General features: G+C 38.5%; 1 protein-coding gene across 2 annotated transcripts in view; it reads left to right on the top strand.

The window, feature by feature from the left end:
* Positions 1-13832, top strand: part of RAPGEF5 (Rap guanine nucleotide exchange factor 5) — a 155532-nt gene that overhangs the window by 23868 nt on the left and 117832 nt on the right. For both annotated transcript variants that reach the window (XM_021538260.3, XM_085567928.1), the window contains exons 2-6: positions 4400-4450; positions 5570-5676; positions 6669-6790; positions 8118-8286; positions 13513-13579. In XM_021538260.3, coding sequence (XP_021393935.3) covers positions 4400-4450; positions 5570-5676; positions 6669-6790; positions 8118-8286; positions 13513-13579 — 516 coding nt within the window. The remainder of the gene's footprint in view (positions 1-4399; positions 4451-5569; positions 5677-6668; positions 6791-8117; positions 8287-13512; positions 13580-13832) is intronic.

The raw sequence follows: 13832 nt of genomic DNA, 5'->3' as shown, positions 1-13832 counted from the left end.
GCTTAACTTTCAGTAATGTCAGAAATTTTCAACTTGTTTTAAAAATAACTGTACAGTTGAAGCAATACTAATTTAAACTTAGGTATAGACTTTGCATAATATGATTAGTGATTAAATTAGCCTCTGTTTCTAAAACTCTACCTGGCATATTTAATTCTTTGGTTTATAGTTCTGTAAGCTGATAATATAGATTATAGATAAATATTTCCTTCTGGTTGTTTCAATTACTTGCTGTTCACTTTATTTTAATCCTCCCATTCTTTTCATGTTATTACTCCTAGTGATTTTAATGATTTTAAATACCACAGTATTTACTGCTTTATAATGTTTTCCCATTTCAGACTAAATTTTCTGTGGTGTATTCTGATTTGATACTAGCAGTCCTATTCCAAAACCTTCTCCTGTCCCAGCTGTCCTCTCCTGTCAAATGCAGGTTTTGTCCCCAAGCTAGGATGCTGCCTAGCTTGGGGACACATCCCTGTGCCATGTTCGTAGTTCAGACTCTGGAATTGTCCAGCCCACAGGACCTGCTTATTTCTTCCTGCATCCCCAGCAGGGAAAAGATGAAGCTGCTTATGCACACCTACTCATGTATGATGGGACAGCCCTTATGGAGGGCACCCAGTGCTCTGGATCTCCTGCCCACATATGGTCTTCTGTCCCACCACACGTGCTGCCTTAACTGTCTGTCCTCTCCCTGACATGGGGCTTGGCAAAGCTTCTCCTCAAGCTGGCGAAGAGGCATGTGAGGATGCCAGGGTGGCAGTAGCTAGAAAGCAGCACTTGGCGTGGGCATCAGTAACTGTTCCAAGGTACTTTTCATGAGAGATGAGCTATTTGCTTGATGACTAATTAATTTGCTTTAAAAGCAAATTTTGGCTCATTCTTAGAGGGATTTGCAAATGTATTTTGTATGTGTATCAAAATAATTCTGAGAGAGCAGCCTATGTTCACCAGATATCTTCAGGGAGGAGTGGTGCTTCTCCAACAGAGCCACCCAAAAGCTGGGGTCTTTAAAGATAGGCTGGACCACTTATCCACTGTCTTTTCCTCTCCTGTAGACAACTGCCCAGTTTGTCCCCAACATCCAAAGCAGTCTGCTATATAGAGGCGTGCTCAGTACCTAATATTTATTGAGGCAGGTTAAAAAAAAAAAAAAAAAAAGAACAAAAAAAACCCCAGGATTTATCGTGTTAGCTAGGTTAAAATTTTTATTTAGGATAAAATTCCTAAATTTCTGTGATCATTTCAGCCTAACTGCAGTGAGTGTTTCATAATTATACGGGCTGCACTAATATTAAAATGAAAGATCATTTTTTCTATTTCAGAAAGCCACTTCTGTTTTGTTCTATTTTCTCCTTTCCAGTTTCTATTTTCTTATGCTTCATCTTTGCTCCACATTGATATAGGTCCAGACTGCCACCAAAAAGCCATTGTCCTGTTCTCCCTCGTCCCTTTTCAGGGAATTCCTCCTGTCTTCCATAGGGATAAACTAGAAGTTTGGGGTTTTTTTCTCTACTGGTTTTCAGCATCAGACACCTTTTGCAGACTCCTCAGAATTTCTTCCTAATATTTAGTCTAATTTTACCCTATTTCAGTTTAAAATTATTACCTGTCCTTTAAATTATTAGCTGTCCTTTCACTACACTCCCTGATAAAAAGTCCATCTATGTCCTTCCTGTTGGCCTCCTTTAGATATTGGAAGATACTACAAGATCTCCCTGGAGTCTTCTTTTCTCCAGGCTAAACAACCCCAACTCTCTCAGCTTGTCTCCATGGGAGAGGTGCTCCATTCTCATGATCAGTCTAGTGGCCCTCCTCTAGACTTCCTCCAGCAGATCCCCATCTTTATTCTGCTGGAAAGCTGACGAATGCAGTGCTCCAGGTGAGGGTCTCACAAAAGTGTGGTAGAGGTGCAGAATCACCGCCCTCAGCCTGCTGTCCTCCTTCTTTTGATGACGCCCAGGATATAGTTGGGTCATGTCCAGTTTTTCATCCACCAACACCCCTAAGTCCTCCACAGGGCTGGTTTCAATCCACTTATCTCCCAGCCTGTGTCCAATTTGGGATTACCCCAACCCAGGCACAAGACCTAACACTTGGCCTTGTTGAAATACATGAGAACTGCACAGGCCCAGCTCTTAAGGCTGTCCAGGTCTCACTGGATGGAATCCCTTCCCTCTAGATTGTCAGTCACACCACTGAACTTGTCATCCCCAGGCTTGCTGAGGGTGCGCTCAATCCCACTGTCCACGTTCCCATGTTAACATGAGGATGTTAAATAATATGGTCCCAGAGGGACACCACTCATCACTTGTGATCAAACACAGCCATCAAGCCATTGACCACAACTCTTTGAGTGTGTCCATTTCCCACTGAGTAGTCCATCCGTCAAATCCATGTCTCTCCATTTTAGTGACAAGGATATGCTTGGGATAGTATGAAATGTTTTGCACAAGTCCAGGTAGATTATGTCAGTCTCTCTTCTCTTATCCATCACCACTGCAACCCTGTTGTAGAAAGCAACCAAATTCGTCCTTTTTGCTGAGCTTGATCTTATGCTGTCATGTAAGTGCACACTGCAGTACCAGTATTCTCCCTGGGTGACCCTCCCTGTTCTCTGTCAGTGCCAGCCTGGGAAAGAATCAGGGAGCGGGGAAATCAATGTATAAACTTTGACAGCAGTCAGTGAGGCTTGTGGAATGAGAGACTTGGACAGAAACCAAGAGAGGTGGTGTTATGTAGGGCTGCTGCAGAACCGAGGTGTTAATGACATGCAGGCTAGGAAGAGTAAGTGGGATCCAAGGCAGTGTTGAACTCTTGCAGCATCTTTGTTGGGCACAGGAGAGGGAAATTAGGCTTATATGTTACAGTATTTCCATATGGAGCTGCTGTAATGCATGGAACTACACTAAGGTTTGTGATGAGCGGGGAAGGGTAAACAGAGATAGATGCTTCTGTGGTTCCTTGTCCTTTCCCTTCTTAAAAATTCAGGAACAAGAACACAGGGAGGAAAAAGCAGGTGGTGTTACTGAAATATGGATTCTGTAATTCTTACAGGGTGTGAACGGTGGGGTATTTTTATGATTGAAATATACCAAGTGAGAATTGGATTCTTCTCAAAGCAAGGAATTAATTATGCTGCTTAGAAGTTGGAATAATGTGAGGGAGCACCACATGATCTTCCTGTTGTAGTGCCAGTGCACCTCTACAATCTGCAGTCTTCTTTTCCACTTCCAGGCTTATTTTAGGCAGTATTTATTTGTGGCTTGTGTGGCTTGTAGTAAGAGAAGTTGCAAGTAATCATCAGTATAGATGATATCTTGTCTTTTAATAGTGACAAGATATGGAAGGATCATGATGAGTAAGAGTGGGTTAACCTGATTCTTGTGGAGATGTTTATCCTGTGTCCTTTGAGCACTGGTTCACTGTGAATTTTATAATTTTAAATCCTAGTCTTTATTGATCAGTGGTAAGATTTTGGCATTTGCATTTCCCTACTGTTAAGACTTATTTTTGAATTTACTTTCTGTCTCTTCAAATATGAATCCTCTCTAAGTTCATTGAGTGATCAGTTATTTTCATGTAAAATAGAGCACAGAAAATTAGTCTTTTCTTTGTGCCATACTGCGTAATTGCATTATGTCTCTTGTAATCACTCCTTTGTAAGGTAAATAGTCACAGTCTTTTCTTTCTTTTCTCATATTAAAATTTATCCAAATCCTTTGTTATTCCTACTCCTGTTATTGTCTGAATCCCCTCTGACATTGGAGCATTCATTTCTTGAGACGCTGTTACCAGTGCAACATGTGGCGCTGCAGAGGTAACGCTGATCTACATTAGTTATCTCTCCACTGGTCACCATTTTATTCACTATTTATCCTAATTTCTTTTAACTACAGTTAAGAATTTCATTTAGAAGAGTGGTCTTCTTTGAGAAGGGTTCTGTGACCCTGAGGTGTCTTTACTGAATTGATGAAGTTTGCTTTTAAAACATGTGTAATTACATTTTCTCCTTCTAGTACACACTGATTTCAATGTTGAGTTCATCATGATATTGTCTTTTCATCCAATGTTTTTTAGGTTTATCTTGAGATTCTTCACTGTCATTTTTGATGTTTCCTGACCCAATAATTGCATGTTATCTATAGGCTTTGCCATCTCATTATTCATATTCTTTTCCAGATCAAGAATAAATGAAATTGAAAACACAGAATTGAGTTTACCAAACCTTTTTCCTGATATGAAACAATTATTATTTTGAGACATATGTTATTCAGATGATTCTATAAATTCTTTTTATGCAGATTTCAATAGCTGAAAGACTAGATTGCAGCTACTTTTTTTTCTCCATGCAAAAACCATAACAAACCTAATAGTCTACCAAATTATCTTACAGACCCTGTCCAGAAGAATTTCAAATCCCTATTTGGAAACTCCTTCAAATAAGGTACTTGTGAACCTTCTTTTTAATTCTATTTCATCAAACAAAATGCAAGAAATGTTTTGCCTTCAGTTCAACCTCTTATTCATATCTTTGAAGGTACCTGTGAATGTGACTTGCAGTTAAATCCAGTCAAGAAGTTATCATTTTGTGTGTGTGTTCCAAATCACATCCTACTATTACTAAGTTTGCAAACTGAATTGTTGTTAATTCCAATGTGCACTTGCTTCCCAGCACTTAAATGATTGCACTGTCTCGTTTATTTTTACAGTACTTTGAGAACTCTAGTTTGCATGTCACAAGATTTTGTTCCCTCAGGACTCTTCTATATGCCTTAAAAAACTCCTAAACATAGGAAGCAAACAAACAAAAAGGTGAAACCAAACAGAATCAAATTAGCTCTTTGTGTCACTTGGTGTGTTTTGCTGAGACACTGAGGAAACAGCACAACAGAAGGCCAGGGTAAATTCTTCAGTAAGGAGTGGTACAGAGAGTCTGGATGGAACATGGTTTTATGGAAGACTGAGTTGGGCTGTTTTGGCAGACACATCTGCAGTCTTGAGGTGCAGGGCAGAAATCAGGTGTGGGGAAATCAGAGGTGTGTCCATTCTGAAAGACCACATCCTCCTGGCAATGCAGGAATGAACTGGTCTACAGCTATCATAGGAAACCTCTAAAGGTTTTGAACAAAAAGAAAAGACTACGAAATAGTCTTTAAGTGTGTATTAGGCTTGAAATACATTATTTAGCTCAAATACGTAGGAAATTATATTTATTTTAAACTGCATCTGTGTGATTTTGCAATGGTTCATATGTCTTTGCTTTGCTAGAATAACACATTTTCATTTAAATTGTCTTTTGTTCGAAGGTCAAGCTGATGGATAGTTAAACCTCTCCTTTTCTAGGGCAGCAAATCTAAAATCAGCCCAGCTTGTGGGGCACCTACAACCCATGATACAACTGGCAGAAGCTGGGATGCATTTCTTATGAGATTGGGTGCTTGCTTGTCATTTACCTGTGAAGAAGGCATTGCTCAAAGGGAGGGAGCAGACAGTGGCAAGAAAATTTACTACAGCAGGAATAAATCCCTGTTTGTCACAGTTTTCAATTTCTCTTTTCATTCAGATTTATGGAGAAAGTTCTTCCTGTGCTGGGAGAGCTCTCAGGAATATTTTTACTCTACAAGCTTCTGACCTGATTAAAGACAGGGTGTACCTTACTGGCATTTGCAGGTAAATAAAAATAATTTGTTTTAATTAACTTTAAGAGTTTTATATGCATTCATCTGTGCTCTGATTTGACAAAATCAGATTCTGACAGATTCTGTATATGTCACTAAGAATTAAATTTTTTTAAAAAAAATTCTTTAAAGTCTCATGTACCTTAATATCTTTTCTTACATTACAATGTCAGTTGTCAGAAAGCAGCAGTCGCCTGATTGTATATACATTAATTCAATTGCTTATGGTTTTCATATACAATAGTGTTTGTCAGTTATTTTGTTGAAAATAGAGCATTCATTTCAGCCATGGTTTGGAGTTATAAAAGAGCTTAATTGGATTCCAAGATTTAGTGACACAGTGATTTCTGCATGTAATTTATGGAATATTTCTGTAATGAAATATTCCATTGTGTTGCATTGTAGCATAAATGCTTCCTCCTGTTTTCAATTACACCAAAATGTGCAGCTCTCTATTACAGCACTATTTGTTCACACCTGTGTCTAAGAAAAATCCACTACTATTCTTATTTAAATATATACATTTACCAATAACGTGAAAGATTAAGTACATCCTAGAGCAGCATTTAAAGGTCTTACACATATTGTTTAGCTGTACTGATTATGTAATGCTTGGAAAGGAGATAAAAGGCTGAGGCAAAAAGCTGGATTTTATTTATCTCTTATGCAACTTTGAATGACCTTTATGCAGCACAAATTAAAAAATGCTATGTATTGCAAAATATGCTCCATGAAGCAGGTATGTAAGGGAACTTGCTCATCTAACATAAGTCCCCTCACTGTAGCTGGAGGTATCCCCTGAGGCTTGCCAGTGTAATTTCTTCCCTTGAAATGAATAGGTTTACAAAAATTAGCAATTGAGACAAAGAGTTTTCTCTGCTGAACAAAAAGGCTGAGTTTTGATAGCTTTAAAATAGGTCTTTATTATAAAAGAATGTTTTAACATTACTGTAGTTTAAGAAGTGATGTTTTGCTTGTTTTCAGGAGAAGTTGTGTTGGATCAGAACTCGTAGACTGGCTTTTGGAGCAGTGCCCTTTTGTCAAGTGCAGATCTACAGCAGTTGGAGTGTGGCAGCTCCTCCTGGACATGGGCATTATATTGTCAGGTCAGTCCTGCCAGTACTTGCAGTGTGAGGAAGGCTATCCCTTTCTCCTGCACAGGACAAGAGCATGGTTTTGATCAGAGGAGGGGAAGGAAGAAAGCACAGATTGATCCAATTTTCTTGCCAGTTCTTTTTCCTACTATCTTTCTGGGAAGCTCACTTCTATGACCTTTCATTTCATAAATGCCAAAGATCAATCCCTTGTTTTTGGCAATTTCATTCCCTTTTTCATTCCTGTAATTGCCTATTATCAAGCTGCAGACAGGGTGCGTGTCTTTTCCAGACTTTTTTTTTTCCCCCCTCAAGCTATTTTAGGTTTCTCATAAGACAGCAGCTGTTTTAGTCGCTGCAGATCATGGCTTTACCAGATGATTTCTGTAGCTATTAATGATTTTCTTTTCCTCTCTGTTTTCCATAATTTTTAATTACAATGGATTGAGAGAGGCTCCAGCTCCTTGAGATGGTTGTGGGGCCAGGTTCTACCCTGCTGGCTCCAGCTTCCACAGCAAACTGAGGGATTTGGTCCAGCTAATGTGGTTGGTGATAATTACACTGGTAACTAGTTTCTGGATAGATGATGGATTTTACTTAGAGGCTGGGACTACTTAGGTAGCTCAACTCAGGTCATACCCCACCCTGGGGTCTGTGCTAGACATTTAAACTCTTTCTTGTGAAAAGAAGATTTCTGCATATGTACACTGAAAGTGTACTTTAAGGTTTTCTTCAGCTAAACTGACAGCATGTCTGGTCATGCAGTCTGAGCAAGGGCTAAATTAATTGTTGCAGGGTGCTTGTGCTTTTGGCTTTGGACTCTGTCCTTTTTTTCCCATTAAATCCCTTTTTTTTCAGGAAAGAAAACTGATACATCTTCCTATCCAGGTCTAGTCTGCAAATCCAGTACCCCTGAATTTCAGGAGAAGCTGGAATAATGATGGGCTGCATCCCTATTACTGAATTTTGTTTACTAGTGCCTGACCATTACTGAAAACAGTTTAGAAACTAATGGAAACTGAGACTCAGAAATCTAAGAAAAAGAGGAAGGTTTTTATTTCCTAAATCTGAACTGATTCCAAAACTGATTAAACACTCATCAGTCTTAATGCTTGAATTTCAAGATCCTGGAGATTTTTAAATTGAGGTTTTGGGGTTTTCCTGTTTGGATGCACTGAATTAAACTGAGAGGTCAGGATTGCTTCTGTGCTGAGTATTCAATCCTTTTGTCCTGTGTGATGGTATAACTCAGCATTAAGATCAAGTGTAATATAGAATGTGGGAGGAATTTTTACATGTTGAAAGTTTAAAGGGTGTCTAATATTATTTTTTCTTACAGTGGACAGACAACTCTATTTTCAAGACAGTCATGTTTTCTACCAGTTCTCAGCAGATGAATGTACCTACCTTTTCTGTGAATTTGAGAAAGAGGAAGCATGGAAGAATGGAGTAAAGCTCCTACTTCAACTACTGCCGTTGTCTCCTCCCAGGATTGACATGTGCAATCTGTAAGTGTGCATGTACAGCTGTTTGCAACTTCTACTCTCTGCTTTACAGTTGTCTGGTCTTATAATGACAGTTTGCCCCCAGACCACCTTGCAAATGAGACAGCTTTCTTTTGGGGGTTGGAAAATCTTGTAGAGACATGCTTTTCATCTGAGAAAGTCATTATGTATAGGAAAATGGAGGCACCTGACTAGGGGGTTTAGACATATGACAGTTTTTAGGGACTAGCTTGCTATCTCTAGCTTGCTCTATTACCTGGGTATGTGATTTTTTTTTTTGTCTCCCCTTACATTTGGAGGCTTGGCATGAATTTAGCAGCAAGGATGCTCTGGTGATTGACTAGCAGATCAGATGCCCTTTGTGATGTGTCAGGATCAGCTTTCACATGGATTTGACAAGATGGGTGGAAATGTGGTACCTTCAGTCATTTGACTTTAATTTTCTACTGTATGTTTGCCAGAGCTCTGTAAACTCACATTATTGTTTCTTTTTCAGAATATGCCTTTTAAGAGTTTTGCTTCCTATATATCTCTCCTTTCACTTGACTATTGAGTATTACCATAGTCTCTGTGCTCATATGTCTGCACTCTAATGCTGCCTGTTTAGAGTGGCTAGAAGGAAAACATAGCTATTTGTTCTATTATATTGTTGCTATTAGTGAGAGGCCAAAATAGAGGATGAAGGTGTTAGCGAGAACTCTGGAGGCTCATGACCATTTATCCTTTAGTAAATCTGCAGGAGTGGGCCAGAACAGACAAGTTGAGTTAAATTCTTTCATTGTCTCTAGCATAATGATCCTCAAACCCAATACTTTGGATAACTATTACTCTGGCAGTACTAGAATTTATTCTCTTTGATGCCAAAGACAACACTTTTTTTCTATGGATACTTTCCTTCTCTACATATTAGCTTTTAAAAATACTCATTCTCGAAGATGAATGTTGAGTAGAAATATTTCAATGGAGCACAAAGTCAAAAGACCCTGTAAGCTGTCTCAAGCCCAGATTCTTTAATTCAGATGTGTTGAGCTGGTAGGGAAAAAACTCAGTAATTTCTCTACATGGTTCAGGGCAGAAACTTGACTCCCTTCCCTATTGCTGACTGCCCTCATCAATCAAATATTGGCCATTCTGGAGGGAGCTTCCCTTCAAAATGCATTTATTTGACCAGCTTGAGTGAGTGTAGGCAAGTGACAAGAACCCCAAGCTGGCTAGAGCAGTAGGACTGAATATGATCTTCTAAGCAGCTGACTCACATGGGAGAAAACCTTTGACTATTTTTGCAAATTGAAATTCTTGTCTTCCAGACACTTCTGGTGCTAAACAGTTTGTCTGTCCCGTAAATATCAGGGCATCTTGATCTGGATTTTAATGGGAATTGGGATTTTTCTCATCACTGTAAATCAGACCACTTTTCATGGGTTGTGTCTACTTGTTCAAAGGCTTTGAATCAAAAGGACAGAACAGACAGGTAATATTGATGTGTTACGTGAAGGATGCTGGGTAGGAAAAGGGATTGAAGGCTTTTTAGATGCAAGTTTACAGTCTGCTTTGCAGTTTTATCATTTCAGTGGAACTGTCATTTCCAGTGGAAGATGATCCCTGTCACATGAATTGAACAATTATTCATTAATGTACATTTCCAGCTCCTTTCTGCTCACATTATTCAAATTTGAGTTGAAGCTGGATTCCTTTTGGGAATATTGTCACTGAAAAATTGTTTTCTTGAGCTTTTACCTGTCAGATTGTGAGGGTGCTTTTTAAAAAAATACATATTGTAGGAATTGGATTTTAAATAATGGTATACACTCAAGGGATTGTAATATTAAAGCAGAAGGAGACTTTTCCAGGTTCAAAATTTTTCATGCTTGATGCAAATAATAAACTACTAAAACACAGTCAGAAAGGGAATAGGTGTGATGAGATGTTTGCTAAAGTTGTCTGACTTGGTTAAATAAAGCCATATACTCCTTTTCATGAGGAAAGAGAACAATTCTGAAAACCTTTCCTCACAGGGTTTGTCATTTCTTGAATATATAAGCGGTTCTGCATACCATTAGAAGCATAGGATTTTTTTATAATTTAATATTTTTGTACTCATTTTTCTGTCTTAGCTTTTCTCACAATCTATATTGACTGCATTAACTCTAAATGTACATAGGGGTAGAGAAATTCTTACTTCATTAATTAGATTCCCTGCTTTTGATGAGAACAGAAGCAGCTGCGTGCTTGTACACAAGAAGGGAACATTGGATGTCTCTTGGTGGTCCCAGAGGCCAGATGACCTCTGTCTTCTCTGCAGCTGTGGGCAGCAGCTTCTGCTTGCCTGGACTGCATCAGTGGGTCTCTGGAGCACCATGGTTCTGCTCTCCCAGAAGGAGTCTAGACCAGAGTAGGCAGTAGCAGCTCTGGGGACTTACTTCAGCCGCTATTCTGGAAACCCTGTTAAATAAACATAGTTCAGATTTGACTTGCTGTACAGATTTTTGATGCATCTGTATTTGTTCCTGGACAGTTTTAGTGGTGTTACCAAATTAATGTAGAAAACTCTACAATGAAAATACTGTTCTGAAGTCTGAGATGTGCTTATGATTCCTGAATAACTGCTCCTGTTGGCCTTGGTGGAAATTCCTTACGTTCAACATAACATTGGTGGGATTCACCATGGAAAACAAGTCAGGACATAGCAGATTTTCAGCAGCTCACACTAATCTGAAGGCTAATGTTGTGTATATTCCACAGGATTCAGACCCTGCAGATGTTGTCAAATTGGATGGCACAAATGAAGAGGCTTCTTTAGGTCATTAAACATCCAGTGTAAATCACAGTCATTCTACTTGAGTAGAAAACAAGTGAATATTGCAATAGCCTGGGAACAAAAAATCTCAACTGAAAGCTGTGCCATGGGGCTCCCTTACAACCTTGAGCAATCACTTGGGCTCTTATTCAATGCCTCCTGAATTCTTTTCCAGTTACTGCAATGGTGTTGTATCAGGTGTTTAATCCTTGTGTGCTTTTATTTCCTTCTTTGTAAATGTGAGTGTTTATAACAATTCCCAGAACCACTGGTAGATTTGGGGAACATTTCAAAAATGCAGTCAGTAGCTGGGACTGTTGAAATGTATCCCATAATACTTTTAAAAATTATTGGAAGGTATGTTAGCAGAGATTTTTTTTCTTAATCTTACATTGCTTTTTATTTTCAGGAGCATTATATTCTCTGTCTTCTGTCCTGAAACAATTTCCATTTTATTGATATTAGAAAAGTAACCTTCTTAGAAGTAATTTGGTTTTCATGCAAACAGCCAGGAAGGGATATTGATTTAGTTACTGCCTTATGGCATTCCTGGAAAGCTTTTGCTGAACACAAACAGCTTTCGGGTATTGGGTGAAAACTGACTTACCAGCTTGCAGATCTAGGACAAGCATCCCTGCATCTCACTCTGCTTAGCAGGCTGAGCCCACAGGTCAGTGAACTGTATAAGCACCTATTTGCCTGGGCTTTGTAGCTCCTGTTTGGTACCAGACTCACTAGGTCATAGCTGTCCACTTTTGAAAAAATGAGGGTGATAACTGTTACTTTTGTCCATTGTCCTGGGTGTCATAATATACCTTTCCTCTCTGATTTTGAAGAGCTGATTCCAATTTTTAGTGTTTTTGTTGTTTCAGAAGTATTTGATTATCATATGCAGATGAATACTAAGAATATTTTTAAATAGAAAATGAAGAGATAAAGGCCCAAGAAGGAACTAGCTGTGCTATGTGCTGTTCTGGGTTTATTGATTGCATCTGTGGCTGTGTCTACTGAGCTGCTATCTTCTGCCTCCAATTTAGAAGAATCAAGTCCTGGTCTGGTTCTGACAGATCAGAAGAGAACAGATGTGTAGAGAAACATTTAAAAAGTTCTGTTATTTGAATCTCATTCTAAATTATAAAGAGAAAACCTGAATAAATCAGTCTTTGTAAATGAAAATGCATTCATTGATTTCTTTTGAGCTGTTTATAACACTTAAAATGTTAAATCACATTTTCTTTGAATAGGAAAGGCAGTTGTGAAAATAACTGTGATTTTAATCTGAATTACCATTTTGATCTGAATTTGCTTGCCCCAGAATGAATCCATGTGTCATTCTGTGCTTTCTGACCTTAATTTTTTTTAATCAGGGAATTAAATTTTTGGACATGGGATGTAAGAACCTCAATATACCAGCTGCATATTCCAGATGTCTTGCCAGCTCTCTCCCTAAGGACATCAAGGCATATAAGCAATTAAATAATTTAGTCAAAGACAGAAGCTTCTGCTAATACCTAGAATTTATGTTTATTTCAGCAGCTGCAGTTTTGTGTATCTGTTCAGCTTGCTGGCATGCTTCTTGAATACCATGAAAAGTACAGATCTCAAGGGCATTTTCTTTTACTTCTTCCTGTAGTTATAACCCTATCATATTGGTATAATGCTTCTGATTGTCCATAAAGCTTCTGAAAGGCTTACAGATGTTTTAGTGATGAGAATTAGACTGTTTTAAAGAAAAACACAGTCTTATCCTCTACTGTCCACTTTTGTGTGACTATTTCCATGTGGGCCAGGCTTCTGGGATGGTTTCTAGGAAGACTCTACTGCCTTACTTTTGAAAAGACACTTTTAGTTTCTTTCTTGCGAGTTACTATCAAGACATACATTGTTCTCAGCTGTTGCTTTAGTTTGGTTATTTATGGCTTAAATGTATTATTTTCACTTTCAGTTTTTTTTCCTGAACATTCAATTTCATGTGTCATAAAATTATTTTGACGTTGTCTGTTTTCATCTACATTAAATTGTTCCATAGCTGCTGCTCCACACCTTAGCTGGGTGGTGAGTAGATAGAAAACTCTTTCCTCCATACATAGAGTATGTTTTTAGCAAAGCAAAAGATACAGTCAAATAAGGAACTCTGCTCTGAAGGGTCCTGCATTCTTTAGTTCTTCATCATATTTTTATAGCTGAAGAATTCTCTCACTGCTTCGTGTTGGTCGGATCAAAAGAGTTCTTGACAGCAAGGGACAAAGGGTGTACTCTGTCGTTACCGACATGATTAATTATTGTCATGCTGTAGTCCTCATTTTGATGTGGAATCTCAAAGGCCCTTTTACATTAGTGCCTGTGGCTACACAGCTCCTTACTTTCCAGGAATCAAAAGATGTTGAAACAGAATGAAAGAAATAATAAAATCTTATTTTTATTTTTTTAAGGCCTGATCAAAAAATAGAAGATACAGCAGAAACCAATGCTGAAATTCTTGCTCGTCTCACTTCTGCGGTAAGGTCATTGCAACAAAGTTTGAACTGATCATGTTTGAAATATTGTCATGTTTTGGATCCTTTCAAATTAAAGACTTAGTCTAACTGAACAGATGTTTGTATATGAACACTGTTTTTTTAGTCTCTGGAAGGAGAGAGCTTTACTGAGGTCTTAGTGAACAATTCCAAAGCTATTAAAATCAACCTAAGCAAGGACTGCAGCAGCCTGCTCTTGTACTAGATGCTATTCGTGGCCCAGAAGATACCAGCTT

Source organism: Lonchura striata, chromosome 2, assembly GCF_050655825.1.
Source record: "Lonchura striata isolate lonStrDom1 chromosome 2, ASM5065582v1, whole genome shotgun sequence".
NCBI lineage: Eukaryota > Metazoa > Chordata > Aves > Passeriformes > Estrildidae > Lonchura > Lonchura striata.
This window is presented reverse-complemented; position numbering and strand designations above follow the sequence as displayed.